Source organism: Hibiscus syriacus, unplaced genomic scaffold (assembly GCF_006381635.1).
Source record: "Hibiscus syriacus cultivar Baekdansim isolate YM2019G1 unplaced genomic scaffold, ASM638163v2 tig00111834_pilon, whole genome shotgun sequence".
NCBI lineage: Eukaryota > Viridiplantae > Streptophyta > Magnoliopsida > Malvales > Malvaceae > Hibiscus > Hibiscus syriacus.
In genome coordinates, this window is record NW_024063192.1 from 1,283,528 (window position 1) to 1,301,021 (window position 17,494).

At 35.6% G+C, this 17,494-nt stretch overlaps 2 protein-coding genes across 2 annotated transcripts; one reads left to right on the forward strand and one right to left on the reverse strand.

The window, feature by feature from the left end:
* Window positions 1–12,144: 12,144 nt before the first annotated feature.
* LOC120171567 (vinorine synthase-like) lies at window positions 12,145–13,317 on the forward strand. The gene is made up of 2 exons (XM_039179246.1): window positions 12,145–12,548; window positions 12,642–13,317. Exons 1-2 carry the CDS (start codon window positions 12,145–12,147, stop codon window positions 13,315–13,317), a joined length of 1,080 nt encoding a protein of 359 aa, XP_039035177.1.
* Window positions 13,318–14,575: 1,258 nt separating this feature from the next.
* On the reverse strand, window positions 14,576–16,999 carry LOC120171659 (probable receptor-like protein kinase At1g11050). The gene has a single exon (XM_039179342.1). It carries the CDS (start codon window positions 16,904–16,906, stop codon window positions 14,975–14,977), a length of 1,932 nt encoding a protein of 643 aa, XP_039035273.1. The 5' UTR covers window positions 16,907–16,999; the 3' UTR covers window positions 14,576–14,974.
* Window positions 17,000–17,494: the final 495 nt, after the last annotated feature.

Consider the following 17,494-nt stretch of genomic DNA (forward strand, 5'->3'; position numbering starts at 1 on the left):
GAGTCTCTGCATGGCTGTGCATGGCGGCATGGCAACGTGGCATGGGTCTGGGCGAGCTTGGAGTCTCTGCATGGCTGTGCATGGCGGCATGGCAACGTGGCATGGGTCTGGTGGCAGCATGGCAAGTCAGCATGGCAACGTGGGTAGGTCGCCAGGGAATCCCAGCGACATTGTAGGTCGCCAGGGCATCCCAGCGACATTGTAGGTCTCCAAGGGATCCCAACGACCTATGCCTTCGCCCCAAGCTCTCACGTGCTCTGCTACCTCTGCTCCCATGCAACGTGAAATCAGCTGCATTATTGCAGCACTTATTGCTGCATTATTGCAGCCCGTGAACGTGAATGACTCGGCCACCTATAATTGAAGCAAAGTATGCCCGGTTGTTGTATTATATATTGGATGGATGGGGTTAATGAGTGAAACAATTAAGAGAGAAAGAAAGGGAGAAAATAGCAAAGGAGAAGATAGCAGAGAAAAGAGGAGGAAGAAGAAAGGGAGAGCACAACATCGAGGTAAGTTTTTTTTAATTATTTTAATTAGTTTATTATTTTAAATTGTTAGTTTGTTAGTTTATGGTTTAAGTTAAAACAAAATTTTAATTAATTATTTAATTTGTTTGTTTGATGGTTATATATTAAAAAATAATTAATTAGTGTGTTAGTTAGTCTAATATTTAATTAGTTTGTAGTTAATTAAATAGTTAAGTTATATTTTGGTTGTTGAATTTATATTATATAAAAAATTAGTTTATTAGTAGTTTAAGTTTTATTATAATAAAAAATAGTTTATTAGTTTAAGTTATATAAAAGAATAATTATTTAAATTAGTTTATTGTTATAAATTATTAGTTAATTAGTTTATTATAATTAGGGTAAAACAAAAATTAGTTAATTAGTTGTTAGTTTAAGTTATATTATTGTTAGTTTAAGTTATATCATATAGAAATAAAAAATTATTTAATTAGCATGTTTGATAGTTACATATTAATAAAAAAATTTAGTTAGTTTGTTAGTCGTTAGTTATATATAAAAAATATGTAATTAGTTTGTGTTAGTTAAATAGTTAAGTTATATTTGTTTGTTGAATTTATATTACATAAAAAAATTAGTTAATTAGTTTTTTAGTAGTAAATTATAATTAAAAATCATTTATTAGTTTAATTTATATTAAAGAATAGTTTATTAATTGTTTAAGGGAAAATTTACGTTTAACTTATATTTTAAAAAGTTTAGTTTGTTAGTATATTAGTTTAATATATTATAAGTTATTATATTAAATTTTTTTGTTGTGTTGTAAAATAGTTAGTTAGTTAGATTATATTAGTTATATTAAATGGATTTTTAAATATTGTTGTTTACTTTTTTTACAGATTCATTCCAATGGCTGATCAAATTCCACTGCTGAGACTTGACAATGAACATATTTCAAGTCATTTGGGAATAATGGTGAATAAAATATTTGTTTAATGAATTATAATTAAAATATTTGAATATTATTTTATGATTGTGATAAAGTTTTTGAAATATTTAATTGCAGGAGGACGAGCAGCGAGTCCTTCGTCTTCGGCTACATAAGATGCCCAAGCCACACAGATTGATAGAAGAAAACTTGCAGGAGGCTGGATTTTGGTATGTAACATTTGTGCGAGATTACAAGTTGGTCACAGGTTTGATCAGTGCCTTGATTGAGCGTTGGAGACCAGAAACGCACACGTTTCATTTGCCGTGTGGCGAATGTACGATAACTCTGGAGGATGTGGCATTGCAACTCGGGGTCCAAACAAATGGGATGCCAGTGGTAATGTCACATGAGTTTAATAATGTGGCACAACTTTGCAGCTTGTTTCTTGGGAAAACGCTCGTACCACCAGAGTGTAAAGGGTGGCGTGTGAGGTTGTCATGGTTGAAGAATGAATTTCAGCTTCAACCAAATAGTACGGAGCACGAAATCATATATGCAACACGAGCATATATATTACAATTGATTGGGGGTATTTTAATGCCGGATAAATCCGGTAGTTATGTTCACACTCAATATCTTCTTTTTTAAGAAATTTTGAGAATAGTAGGCAATATAGCTGGGGATCGGCGATATTGGCGTTCTTGTATCGTGAGATGTGCAAGGCGTCATTAGTCGTGAATGATAATAATACAGCAAAAATTGGTGGATGTCTGTTGCTGCTACAGTCATGGGCTTGTTATAGACTTCCGTTTCTGACACCGATTAGTCGGACTGCGGTTGACTTTCCGCTTGCCGGAAGGTAATATGAATTCTCTATTTTAATATAAAATATTAATTATAAAATAAAAATGACCATATTTTTGTTTTGATTGATATACAGATGGAGGCATAAAATTGAAGGCACGGGGTTGGTGCACAACAACATTAAAGAGTTCAGGCTGAAGATCGACATTAAGGCAAAAAAGGAGGTATGTATACTCTGTTATTTTTAATTATTATTTAAATTAACTATATTATTTGATTTAAATAAATTTTATTGTTTTTGTAATTTTACAGTTTAATTGGAGACCATACATGAATGAAGAAATACTTGCGTTGATGCCGCACGATATTTTAGATGGGTTTCAATATTGGTGTGTTGTTACACCATTGATCAATTTTGCGTTTGTTGAGATCCAATTTGGGGATAGAGTGTTGAGGCAATTCCACTTCCACCAACCTATTCCGCGGAGTCCATGGGATCATGACCTCCTCCAAATCTTAGATGGTCGTCGTCAGGTGAATTGGGTTGAGACGCATGACCAGCTGCACAGATTTGATGGTCGTCTTAAAGAAAATGTTAATTGGGTTGAGAAGTATGCAACCTACATTAATGCTTGGAACAATAGGGCTTCATTCATGCCAACTCTTGACGACATTCAAGACGACGACTTTAATTTTGAGACTTCGGCTTACCTTGCTTATTTTTTGGATAATGGAAAGCCATTCTTGACAACAATTGTAGAGAGGCGACAATTTTTTAGGTTTAAGAAAAGATTTGGTAAAGCTGAATACTCTCTACCAAGTGAGAGTGGGAGTTCATCTCAACAACCTTAAGCGGAAATGACCGATGTGGATAATAGCGCACCACAACCGTTCGACGATGCATACATACCAGAGTTTGTACAGCCTGATGCATCCATCTGCTCTCCCATGTTTTCGTCGACGTATGAATTTGAACACATGTCAGTTAAAATGCCCCCAACGAATGAGGAGGATGGGTACCATACTCCTGAGCAACCGCAACGGCCATAACGCATCAGACGTCCGCCCCAACATTATCATTCAACAACACCCCGATATCGACAACAATTGTAAACTAGTTTGTTATTTGTTACAAATTTAATATTGACATTAGACTAGTTTTTTCAAACCTTAACAAATTTGACATATTTATAATGATTTTTAGTATCAAATCATTATTATAATTTCATTACTAGTTATGTAACGAAAATATGGTTAATTGAACCAAACATTGTTCATTGTTCAAGTCGTAAATCATTACTATCAAATCATTACTAAATCATTAATATCAAATCATTAAATATTAATAATAAATTATTATTACTAATCATTACTAATCATTACTATCAGATCATTAAAATTTAATAATAATTTCATTATTACTAATCATTACTAAATCATTAATATCAAATCATTAAATATTAATAATAATTTCATTATTAATAATCATTACTATTAAATCATTAAAAATTAATAATAATTTCATTATTATTAATCATTACTATCAAATCATTAAAAATTAATAATAATTTCATTATTACTAATCATTACTAAATCATTACTATCAAATCATTAAAAATTAATAATAATTTCATTATTACTAATCATTACTATCAAATCATTAAAAATTAATAATAATTTCATTATTACTGATCATTACTAAATCATTAATATCAAATCATTAAATATTAATAATAATTTTATTATTACTAATCATTACTAATCATTACTAATCATTACTATCAAATCATTAAAAATTAATAATAATTTTATTATTACTAATCATTACTATCAAATCATTAAAAATTAATAATAATTTCATTATTATTAATCATTACTAATCATTACTATCAAATCATTAAAAATTAATTATAATTTCATTATTACTAATTATTACTATCAAATCATTAAAAATTAATAATAATTTTATTATTACTAATCATTACTAAATCATTAATATCAAATCATTAAATATTAATAATAATTTCATTATTACTAATCATTACTATCAAATCATTAAAAATTAATAATAATTTCATTATTACTAATCATTACTATCAAATCATTAAAAATTAATAATAATTTCATTATTACTAATCATTACTAAATCATTAATATCAAATCATTAAATATTAATAATAATTTCATTATTACTAATCATTACTAAATCATTACTATCAAATCATTAAATATTAATAATAATTTCATCATTACTAATCATTACTAAATCTTATAAATACATAGAAATTCATAGAAATACATATATCATTACTAATGATGAGGCCTATATCTTGGTAAATTAGGATAATTGTTTTTTGAATGGCCTCCACCCCTACATAATCCGCATCTCTTTGCTTGACCTCTCTCTCTAGCATGGAAATCCATACTGGTATGAATACGAGTGGACTCAGGTCGACCCTTTGGACTTCTGCGAAGCATTGTATTTGGCAGCCATTCGTCATGATCTTTTCTGGGCCAATATGATTCATTCGGTATCTGTCTGAACGCATAGTTGTAGACATTTAATATCTTACGTAGCTGAAAGCACTCATCAACATAAGTGTATGCGCTTACACCAACATACATACATGCAACGACTGCATGAGCACATGGATATTTCCATGCCTGAAAACGACCACAATCACACCATTTCTGTCGTAAATCAACTCTAAATGTTTGGTCTTCTCCTCCGACGTTACGGCGTATGCACGACACGACAAAAGTATGACCAACTCGGTTGAAATTATGAACAACCATTGATGTTGCCAATCGCTCATTTGCTTCCATTGATTCCACCACTGTAGGAGCCCAAGTTTTACCTCTATTTATAAGACTCTCTATTTCTTTGCCTTTGTCCGACCAAACTTTAGCCAATCTAAAGTACGTCTCTTTCATCACACTCGTAATTGGGAGATGGCGTGTACCTTTTAGTACCGAATTAATGGCCTCAGCAAGGTTTGTGGTCATATGTCCGTATCTCCGACCTTCATCGTATGCTTGTGACCATTTTTTCCGTGGTATTTTTGAAGCCCACTTCCAAACACGCTGATCATCATAAAATACCTTCAAATTCTCCAATCTCTTGTCAAAATTTGGTCGACGTAGTTCGTATCCTGTTTCATAATATAATGTGTTAAACCACAATTAAAAAATCCATGTAAAAAATGCACAAATATTGAAAATAAAACTTACTCATGCTGACTATCTCGCTACGAATATGTGCGTTATGAAATTGGTCGATACTATTCTTGCCAATATGACGGATACAAAATGTCGGATATGCATACGGAGGTATCCAACGACTTCTTGGTCGTTCAATTGCCGCCAAAATACCCGTTCCTCTATCGAATATCAAGCAAACTCCATCTTCACGAACGACATATTGACGTAGATTGGTCAGAAAGAAATCCCAAGCCTCTGTTGTCTCTCCCTCAACAATGGCGAATGCAATTGGGAAGATATTTCGCTCACCATCTTGAGCAACTGCCATCAAAAGTACATGCCTATATTGATCATATAGCCACGTACCATCTACTTGGATCATACGTTTGCAAAATGGAAATCCTTCAATACATGCCTTGAATGCCCAAAATAGTCTATGAAATATTTTCTTCCCTGGTAGAAGTTGACCTTCTTCGTCATATGCGGGCATGGTTTAAGACTTCACTATGGTTTCTGGGATAAATCGCTTCATTGCTTGTAGCAAATGTGGTAGCTCATTGTACGATGTATCCCAATCTCCATACGTCAGCTTCATTGCCTTCATCTTCGCATTCCACACCTTGCCATATTTTACTTGATATCCAAATTGGCTTCGAATAGATGCAGCTAACACTGAACAAGATATCCTTGGATCCTTTTCAACCATCGCCTTCACGTATTCACATATTACATTGGAGTCCAATAGTCGGTGGTCTTGTTCGATGAAGTTTCGCAAACATGTGTGCGGACCATTGTACCTCGTGATGACCCAAACATCGTGCCTTTGATTTTTCGACACTCTGATCTTCCACTTGCACTCTAGGTCATATTTTACACACTTTGCGTATAGGGTTTTCTGGTTGGACTCTGCAACATGGATATCAACATGGCATTTTATGCAGTACTCTTTAATCGCCAGGGTAGCTTCATTTTTTCCTCTGAATTACACCCCAACTGAAAATTCACCAGAATTATCGAATGATTCAGACATTTGGTATGAAGGTAAATGTGGCATGTCTGGGAATTCAGGTGCCCTCATCACATCATAGTCTATCTCGTACATGTGAGGAGTAGCTTCATACGGTGCCGGAACTTCATCAATTGCACCTCCACCAAAAATATTTTCGTCGCCGCCCAAAACGGGTTATTCGGTTTCTTCATCTTCGCTTGAATCATCATGAATTTCTCCCCATCGATTTTCAGCGTCAATATCAACAACCAATTCCGGTATGTTTCTCGCCTCATACTCTGCTGCTGCAAATGTCCCCCCGACTTCATTTACAATTTCCAATAGTGCCATAAAACTGTTCGGGAACCTGTATCTCGGCTCCTCAAACTGACTATATAAAGCCATTTCATATGGATTTTGAGCCACACCTCTTGATGACCCAGGAACATCACATATGTTACGGACATCAACAAATAACTCAATAACTGCTATATTGGTTGACTCATGTAATCCAACCATGGTTCCAATATCATCATCTTCTTCAAGTGGAACTGCAGCATATTTGACTAGGTTGGGGCATATCATAAACCTATACCTCAAACCATCAACTGCAGCTCGAATTTTTCTTTCTATCTTATGCTTCATTTCTATAAATGTGATGTCTTTTTTGAACATCATATTTATTGTTTTTTCAGACTGAAAAACTACTCCGATCTCATTTTCCATAATATGTCCATTATAATGGACAATCGTGAAAAAGTTGTTGCTCATTTCCTTTCCTTTCCTTTCCTTTATTGTTTCTTTCTTCGAATCAATATGTACGTGGGAAAATGTTGTGGAATAATGCTCTGTACGTGTAAAAAAATTATTTCTTTAAACAACAATAAATTAAAAAAATTAAATTTATATAATCTAATATATTATAATATAACTTAAACTAATAAACTATTTCTTTATTATAATATAATTTAGTTAAAATAACAAACTAACAAACTAATTAAGCACTAATTAACTTTTTTAATATTTTAACTTAAACTTCAACAAACAACCTAATATACGTTTAAACACACTAACAAATTAATTAAATATTGTTTACATTTAATAACTTAAACTAAGAAACTAATTAACTAATTTTTTATATAATCTAATATATAACTTAAACTAACAAATTAATATAATATAACTTAAACTAACAAACTAATAATTTATACTAACAAACTAATTAACTAAATTTCTGTTTTATCCTAAACCCTAAACTAACAAACTAATTATTTCATAATTTTATATTAATAAACTAAACTAAACAATTAAAAATTACCTCACGAACGATGTTTGAGCCTTTATCTCCATTTCATCTTCTTCTTCTTTTCCTTTCATTTCCTTTCTCTCGCCAAATTTTCTTTCTTTCTTATGATTCTACCCTAAACCCCTCATATCCAATATATAATGATCTTTGCACGGTTGGTAAGCTGTAATCAATTTGAGCTGTATAATTCACGTTGAAGGCTGTAAATTTTTCAACCGTTGAACGCTGCAATAATACAACACTAATTGCTGCATGCAACAACTGATTTTATGTTGCACCAATACAACTATGATAACAAGAATGGACAGTCTCGAAGCTATGGCATGAGGGAGCAGCTATGGCTCGAAGCTAGGGCACGAAGCTATGACACTTTGCAACTCAAATCATGCTGCAATAATACAGCTATTACAGCTGCATGCATGAGGTCTCCTGAGCAGATATAAGAGGAATCACGCGAGGAGCAGGAGGAATAGGTTCTCCTGAGCAGCTGCAAGTGGAATTTATTACAGTTGCATGCATGAGGTCTCCTAAGCAGATGTAAGAGGAATCACGCGAGGAGCAGGAGAAATAGGTTCTCCTGAGCAGCTGCAAGTGGAATCACACGCGAGGAGAGGACCATGATTGGTCGCCGGGATTGCTTGGCGACCTACAAGGTCGCTGGGAGTGCATGGCGACCTTGTAGGTCGCTGGGAGTGCTTGGCGACCTATGGTTGGGTTGTGCATGTCACATGCACACGATCATTCTCATGCACACGACCCTCATGCACACGACCCTCCTGAGCAGCTGCACACTTTGCAGCTCAAATCATGCTGCAATAATACAGCTATTACAGCTGCATGTATGAGGTCTCCTGAGCAGATGTAAGAGGAATCACGCGAGGAGCAGGAGGAATAGGTTCTCCTGAGCAGCTGCAAGTGGAATCACACGCGAGGAGAGGATTGTATGGCTACCTATCCCATGCCACGTGCATGGCTCATGCAAAGCACCAAAACGTTGGACGTCGGGCGTGCATGGCGACCTATAAGGTCGCTGGGCGTGCATGGCGACCTACCATGTCGCTGGGATGCCCTGGCGACCTACGCCAACACTGTGGAAATCACCCCATTTGAGCAATTAATCTGGGGACTGCCTTATTTCGTGAAATAAAGAATTTGAGAGCATTATCTCGTTGAATTTGCCATTTTATTGATTATAAATTTATTATTTAAAATTTAAATGAATAATTTTAATATTACCCAACGTTATCCTTGTGATATTATGTGTGATTTGATGCTACCATCGTGCTTACTACTAGTATAATTATATACGCTTAGGCAAACGAAAATGATCTTTCAATTCCCAAAGATATTAAAAATATAGGACTCGTATGGCAAATATTTTAAATTTTTTTAAAGATGATGGCAAATATAGTTTTATAATTAGTTTATGTAGGGTAGTCAATCTACTTATTGATCACTTTTATTTTAATTTCATCCTTTTATTGTTATTGAATTTTAAATTATATATTTTGATCGGTTGTATTATTAATTTATTTAATTTTAATCATTTACATTGCCGATTGTTACATTTTGATCACTAGGACAGCAAGAAGATTAGACTACCATGAGTTCATACGACAACAAAATAATCCACTGGGTACATCGAAGTTATGGAGAGCCTTGTCTTCTATGCAAACCTTTCTAAAGATAAGGATTTTCGTGGAAGCATATGCGTTCACCGCATACACCAACTCCTTTGCTACATTTTAACCGATTTTACAGACAACAATTAAGTAGTTTAATTAAAAAATTAAAAGTCCGATGGTTAAAATAGAATTTGCCCATAATTAAGTGGTAATATGTCTAGTTTACCCAAATATATTAGGGTAAATTATGTATTCAGTACTTAAACTATCAGCTTTGATCCGTTTTATTATCTAAACTTTTAATTTTTTCAATATCATACCTCAAGTTTAGTTTTTGTTTCATTTTGGTATTCCATTCAAAATTTGACGTTAAGTTTTGAAAAAATTGAAAGTTTAGGTACTAAAATGGACCAAAACCGATATTTTGGGTACTAAACGCATTATTTTTTTAACGAATGGGCACTAAAATGAAATGAAAACTAAACGTTAGTATGATTTTGAAAAAATAAAAGTTTAGGTACCAAGACGGACCAAAACATATAGTTTAGGTACTAAATGTGTAGTTTACCCTTTTGAAAAAATAATGGCTAAACTATACTATTCATCACTCAACTATCTTCTCTCCTATTTTGGTCACTAAAATTTAAACATTTTTAATTTAATCTTGTAGTCTTCATCCATTTCCTTTTGTTATAGCATTGGTTCCTAGCTCGTCTATAGCTAGTGGGCCACGTTCCATATCTTACCACTTCTACATTTCCACCTTATTCTATGGTTGGTTCCTAACTCATATATAGTTAGAGGGTCACAATACACTTCCTTGAGATTTTTCATACTACACACCAACTCCCCACTATCTTCACCAACCTTTTCATCTTTTATTTTCCTTAACCACAAGCATCACTCTTCCTACGTTGCTAGTCTATTTCAACATATCTTTCATCTTTCCACTTCCATATTTTATTTATCCATTTCTATTTTACAACGTTATTTGTGAATTTCAGATTACATTCAAAGTAATGTGGAGTTCTTACTAGAATCACGATCGAGCACACGTATATAACTCGGAACACACAATCAAGATCATATCAACGAGGTTTAAGTTTGTACATCAACCCCTTAAACATATTGTCATAACCATTTTTTTAGATAACAATTAAAATATTATTTTAAAAAACGATTATGATTTTAATTTGAAAAAATTGGGTGATTTGAAAATAATTAGAAATAAATTGAAAATAGTCGCCATTGACCTTTAGGTTAAATAGGTCGAATACCTAAAAACGTCTTTTAAAACAATTTTAAGAAAAATCATTTTATAAGACAAAATTTGGTCTGCGTCACCAAAGATTCGATTAACTGGATTCGGGAGTCGGTTACATGTGGGGAAGGATTAGCAACCCCACAATGCCCAAAAACTGGTATTGTGTCGCTTACACGTTGTCGTAATGGTGGAACTTACAAATCGAATATAAAGTTAAAAGATGATCCGTTTATTGAACATTGTTTAAGTTGCTTCAAATTAATTAATTACAGAAAATTCTTTAACTCGAAAGGAAATCTCGAAATTAGCAATCCTCCATCGGAAAAGCTAACTCGACTATTTCTTATCAATAAAAGAATATTACCTCATTAATAAATATACGAATCAAATATAAATGAAAATCGACGATTTACATTCGCATACAATGAAATAAATTGTGAATTAAAATAACACACATTGTATCAGTAAAATAAATTAATTAGTAAAATAAAATTGATTTATTTCAATTTTGTATTTGTTGGAATGTCGTATTGGATTGTACCAATTCGATCAAGTGATACTTTCCACGCCCGTTCTACAAATTCGCGTTCTCAAAACTATTCAAATAACATTAATATTTAAGAAAATATAATAGAAACACATATGATGTAAAATAAAATATTTACAACATAAAATAACAACATTTACAATATGTACATACATAGGGTATTGAAATGAAAACAAATAAATATTACAAACCGAAATACAAATGAGCAAAAAGTAAGTACTTGAAATTATAAAGGACTAAAATAGAAAACACATAAACTCAAAGGACTAAAATGGATAAAACAGAAACTTAAAGAACTAAAATGACTAAAAACAAAAACTTAAGGACAAAACAGTAATAGCAAAAACTTTAAGGGTTAAAACAATAATTACAAATAAAACAGAGCCTAGATTGCAAATACTAAATAAATATAGGAACCAAAAAAGTAAATAACCCATAAATAACAGTTTACATACTAAAATAAAATAACAAGAAACATGGAGAACTAAAGAGTAAATAATCCAAAAGCCAAGCAGTGACTAAAATAAAAATCATACAAATAACATGGCCAAATTAGAATATCAAAGGAAATACATAACCCACTAAATTAGTGACTAAAATGAAATACTTATAAACATTGTAACCAAAAGCGAACATTAGCAAAGATAATATAACACATTGTAACAGGACTAAAAAATAAATATGGAAATATAAGAACTCAAATTAAGATATCACAAAATTTTATTCATGACTTAAATAAACTATTACAAATGGAAAAGGAACTAAATGGATATTAGACCCTAAATCGAAAACATGGAGAAGGTCCCTGTTAAAACGACGTCGTTTCGTTAGGGACATATAAGCCCAAAAAATGGGCTTCAACTCTCATCTTCCGCCACTGCTTATAAATAGGGTGTTTCAATGCCATAGTTTTCATCATCTCTTTTTGAGTTAATAATATCATTCCATCATCTCCTTTATCAGCTCTAGTAAAAAATCCAGATGAAGGTTCGTATTATTTCAAAGGAAATGGTTAAGCCATCTTGGCTGGAAGTTCTTCACCGGAAGCCATTCTCATTGTCGTTGTTCGATCAGTTCACGCCGGCACATTACGTACCTTACATCTTGTTTTACAACAAACCCGATGATTCCCGTTTTGGCAACACTGCACAAATCTTGGCCACGGTAAGGGAATCGTTGATGAAAGCCTTGGATCAGTTTTACACTTTGTATGGTCGGCCGATCGACAACCTCTGCGTCGGTTGCTACGACAAAGGTGTGCCGTATGTGGAAGCCAGGAGCAACGCTCGGCTGGCTGATGTCGTTGCACTGACGGAGATAGAGTTGTTGAACCAGTTGTTCCCATGCCAATGCTTTTGCAGTGTCCCGACTTCGACATCGCCCCAAATGGCTGTTCAAGTCACCGTCTTCGGGTGAGGCGGCATCGCCGTCGCCTTCTGTGCCTCCCACAAGATCGTGGACGCGACGACGGGGTCGGCTTTCATTAAAACTTGGGCTGCATTCAGCCGAGGCTCCGACGGAGAAATACGTGACCCCGACATGTTTTACGCGGCGTCACGGCTGTTCCCTCCGTCGGAGTCGATCCCTCGTGACATATTGTCTTTCATCGAAACGGTCCGGTTCCCAGAAGGGTGGCATACGACTAAAACATTCTTGGTCCATGACGATGCAATAGCCACCCTAAAGCTCAAAGCTAAAAGCAAACGTCTCGAGCACCCGACACGAAACGTAGCCCTCACAGCATTTCTATGGAAACACGCCATGCTGGCTACTAGAGCAGCGTCGGGACGTTCGAGACCGTCGGTGCTAATTCAATCGGTGAATTTACGACCGATACTAAATTTACCCGAACATGCAATCGGAAACCTGGTTTGGTTCGCGATTTCTACATATAACCCGAGCGCCACCGCCGCAGACATAGAGTTAGACCACTTGGCCTATCTGGTGAGAGAAGCATTGGATGTTTCCAAAGATCAAATCACACTTCTACAAAGCGGGGATGTGTTGAAAGTTTTGACGGAAGAATACAAGAAGGTGGAGGATTTCGCCTCACAGGTAGACGTGGATTTCTTCGCTTCCACCAGCTGGTTAAACACTCGGCGGAGACGCCCCAAATTTCGGATGGGGACAGCCGATGTCTTCCGGCATAGGGTGGAGCGAGACTCGTTACTATTCATATGACAATAACTTCTTCTTAAAAGCAACTGAGAATGGTAAAGGCATTGAAACAACCATCACTTTAGATGCAGATGCAATGGATCTTCTTCAACGTGATTCTGATTTTTTAACATTTGCTTCTCCAACTTCAAGTCTTTCCTCCACCGTAAGCAAAATTTAAAATGATTTATATATGATATAATGATTAATGTACTCATGTAAAACTCAGCTATTTCTATTAAGTTGGTCTGTTGTTGGTACTTGTTTCTAAATAAATCCGCTGGATCTTTGTATTTGTACAACACATCACTTAAAAGTTTGGGGTTGAATTAAAATATTCAAAAGTTTGGGGACTATTATAGAATGAAGGTCATAGTTTAGGGTTGGAATTGGAATACTCAAAAGTGTAAGAATCAATTTAGAATGAGTCATAGTTTAGAGATAAAATTAGAATGTTCAAAAGTTTGAGGATCAATTTAGAATGATGATCATAGTTTAAGTATGTTTAGTACAATTAACTCAGTTTTTAATAAATTAATTTGTTGTATTTAATAAAATAAGTGAGTGCGATTAAAATATAAATAATTTTAAAATTACGTGAGTAAATTAATAAAATTAAACACACTAACAAACCAAACTAAGAGTAAAAAGATAATTAAACAATATTAAACTAACTTTATATATAAATTTACGACGAATACAAAATAATATATATTCAAAAACTCTTAAATCTTAATCGTTTGACAATAAATCTTCATATCCATGCACGTTCAATCGGACAGGAGGCACGGACAACCATTTGTTACCCTGGAATCTTCTTTGCGTTCAAATAGTTGTTAGTGTTCGATACGAAGTTGAGTCTACACGTATTTTACAATTACATAAACGAATGGTTCACCAGACGTTATGTTCATTTACATCCTTAACCTCAATCGGGATTTGCAAATTTGTTACAAAGATTTAAGCACAGATTTCTGTTCTGTTTTCATCTGTTGCCTTTGGTATAGCGGATCAGGTGTACGATCAACTATCGGTTGATCTCGCCTTTGAATCGAGTGATAAAAAGTTAGACCGTCTTTTAAATAAGGTCTTGAGTTTAGATCTTATGAATGAAATTAGGGAGTTTTGTTCTCGTTTAGGGTTTAAATAAGCTCGAACAAAAACTCGAACAAAAGACATCCAAAACTAAAGTAAAAAAAACAGCTTACTCAATTTTTACGAAATAATTAGATCTATTTTACACGAACAAAATCCAAGTTAAAACTTATCAATAGCATTAGAGGGCCATTGCTTCAAATCTTTGCGCATCGATAACCCGCCGGTGATATCTCCGATATCGCTCTCGTATAACCTGCAGAGAATGTGGCGGTCGAGCTTTGTTCAAGACCATGCTCTCCAGGTTTTGGAGAAAGAAATGACATGATTCGGTATGCGTATCGAAAATGAAGCAAATATCGTAGTTGCAACTTGGGGTTTTCATGATCAAGTAGGATGTTGGACGTGATTCGTTGTTTTACTATGGAAACGATGAAATCTTAAGCTGGCTGATCGATTTCCAGATTTTCTCACCATCCCTGTTTTCTTTGGCAGCTATATGAGGCCGATGCTTGCTTTATGGAAGATCGTACGTCGATCATCGAATCTGGTACATCTTATGTTTGGGAGGAGTAAACATTTTAGATTACCTGAGCATGTCTCCCTTTTGCAGTTGCGGTCCACTTAATGCGGGCGAGATGCTGAAAGCATTGCCCTCGCTGTAAATCGAAGGGTGGGCGAGAGACATCGGTCGATCGGGAATCGGGGGGACTTCGATATCACCTTCCAACATTTTCAGTGCATCCAAAATGGTAGGCCTTAAAGCAACCATTACATGAGCACACAAAATCCCAACCTGCAGAAACCTCTCCATTATAGCCTTTGGATTCGAATTCACAGAATCCTCACTATCAATCAACGAACGATCCAAAGCCTCGTCGACTTTTCCGGCCTTCATCAACGACCAAGCCCAATCGGTTATCAAAAACGCTCGCGGTGAGCTCGATGAAGACAAATCAAGAGCTTTTCTCCCGCACATGATCTCCAAAACGACGACACCGAAACTGTAAACATCACTCTTCTCTGTCAGCTGACCGTATAGGGCGTATTCAGGGGCCAAGTATCCATGAGTCCCAGCCACTCTAGTAGTGAGGTGAGACTGCCCTTCCCTACTCTGCTTCGCCAACCCGAAATCCGACACTCTCGCTCTCATATCAGCATCGAGCAATATATTCGTAGCCTTAATATCTCTATGATATATCGCAGGCTTCACTCCATAATGCAAATAAGCCAACCCCTTTGCCACATCCAAGATTATGTTCTTCCTCTGAGGCCAACTCAACGGTTTACTCCCCGTTTTTGACGGGAACAAAGAGTCGTCGAGGTTCCCATTCGGCATATAATCATACACAAGATATCTCTGACTCCCTTTCTCATGATCATCGATTCCGATCTCATCGTCATCATCGATCATACAACACCCTCTAAGAGGCACAAGATTCCTATGCTTCAAGTTACTGATAATATCGACCTCGTTGCAAAACTCCTCGTCGCCTTGAAACTCCGATTCCAATATCCTCTTAACGGCGACCATTGTCCCGTCCGGTAAAACCCCTTTGAAAACGAAACCGAAACCACCTCTCCCGATGAAATTCTTCTTCGAAAAGTTATCGGTAGCCTTCTCGAGATCGCGGAGCTTGAACCAAATCGAACCTGTTTTAGGCCTTAATCTAGGCCTAGACCCTTGCTCCTCTGGATCATCAAAATTCGAACCAGAGCCACCATTTTTGTTCTTCCCAAATCGTTTTTCATACCAAAAGTAAAAACCCAGTAAACTAGAGGTAACAAGAACAGCAACAGCAGCACCGGTTAGACCAAAAACAAGAGCCGAATGTCTATTATTTGAACCAGATTTTTCATCCAAAGCTAAAGAAAAAGTACACGTAACAACACCATTACTTTGAGGTCCAAATTCATTAACAATCCCAGCAGCGTAAAGAACAATGAAATCGAAACAATCGGTGCCGTGGGAGCTATTACCGTCGATCGAGACCAACCTGGAATGAACCTCGTTCCCGGCACGGAGACAAGTATCACAGGCCGTCAGATCACTGAGATCGGCCCTGCAACCTTGATCGAGAGCAGTGGATTCGCCTAACTTAGCGACCCAATCTGGAATCGTTTGTATGTTGGCGCAAAGATGAGGCGTGATCACGAACTGCATCGGGTCAAAACAAAGGGAAGCGACGTCGTTCCGGAGAGAAAGAGCGTCAAGCTTCGCCTGGAAATCTCGGAGGCAGGCGACGGAAGTGGGCAAATCCGGGAGCTGAAAAAGGGTTGTTTCTTTGAGATGCTCGGCGAGTCCAATGCCGAAGACTGATAACAGAGCCACACAGCAGTTTTGTTTAGAGATTTCGGCTCTGGGTGTCGAGTTAGCTGGGTGGAAATCACGGCACACAGATGAGTTCCATGGGACTCTCGTCACGTAATTGAGATCCATCGGACAAGAAGCAGCTGAGGTAAAGGAAAGGGCTGAAAGGAAAACGAGAAACGAAACCTGTAAATCAATCATCTTCATCGATTCTTTCTCTGTGTTGGATTGAAGATTTCTGGGTTATGGATTCCTTTAGGTGAAAAAGAAAATGGGAGATTGACGATTCATCGAAGAAGGTGCGGATGATGAGATCGATGTGCTGAAAATGATATGTTTTTTAGTCAAAGCATCTTTCATTTACACTCTTCTTCGGCAGCTGAGTTTTGTTTTGTTTCTACTTTCATCGGCGGCGCTTGTTAGTCACGTCAATACGTCGTTTATAGACAGGGTCCAGTTTAAATCTGAGTTGTTTTAAAGGGTAAACTACATTTTTAGCCACTCAATTATTGGAGTTATTTCATTTTAGTCATTTAACTATTTTTCTAAAGGCATAATAACAAAATTATCCCAACGTTTGCACAAATAGTCACTTTGTGTAACACCCCGAATCTCGAATTAAGAGTTTCGGGTATATGTGCTTTGGACCTTGGAATAAATCCTCTTAGCCCATGAAGAGTTGACCCAAGTAGCACTTGATTTGGGCTTGGGATGAGCTCATCAAGTATTAAAAATGAGTGTTTTTATTTTGGAACCAAATGAGGAGGGACTAGGAAAGTAAATTGATCAATTTTT

Coding starts and splice junctions, on each gene's coding strand:
- LOC120171567 (XM_039179246.1), top strand. CDS start 12,145: ATGGTTAAGCCATCTTGGCTGGAAGTTCTTCACCGGAAGCCATTCTCA. Junction 12,549..12,641: donor GTTCAAGTCACCGTCTTCGG/GTGAGGCGGCAT, acceptor GGCTGCATTCAG/CCGAGGCTCCGACGGAGAAA.
- LOC120171659 (XM_039179342.1), bottom strand. CDS start 16,906: ATGAAGATGATTGATTTACAGGTTTCGTTTCTCGTTTTCCTTTCAGCC.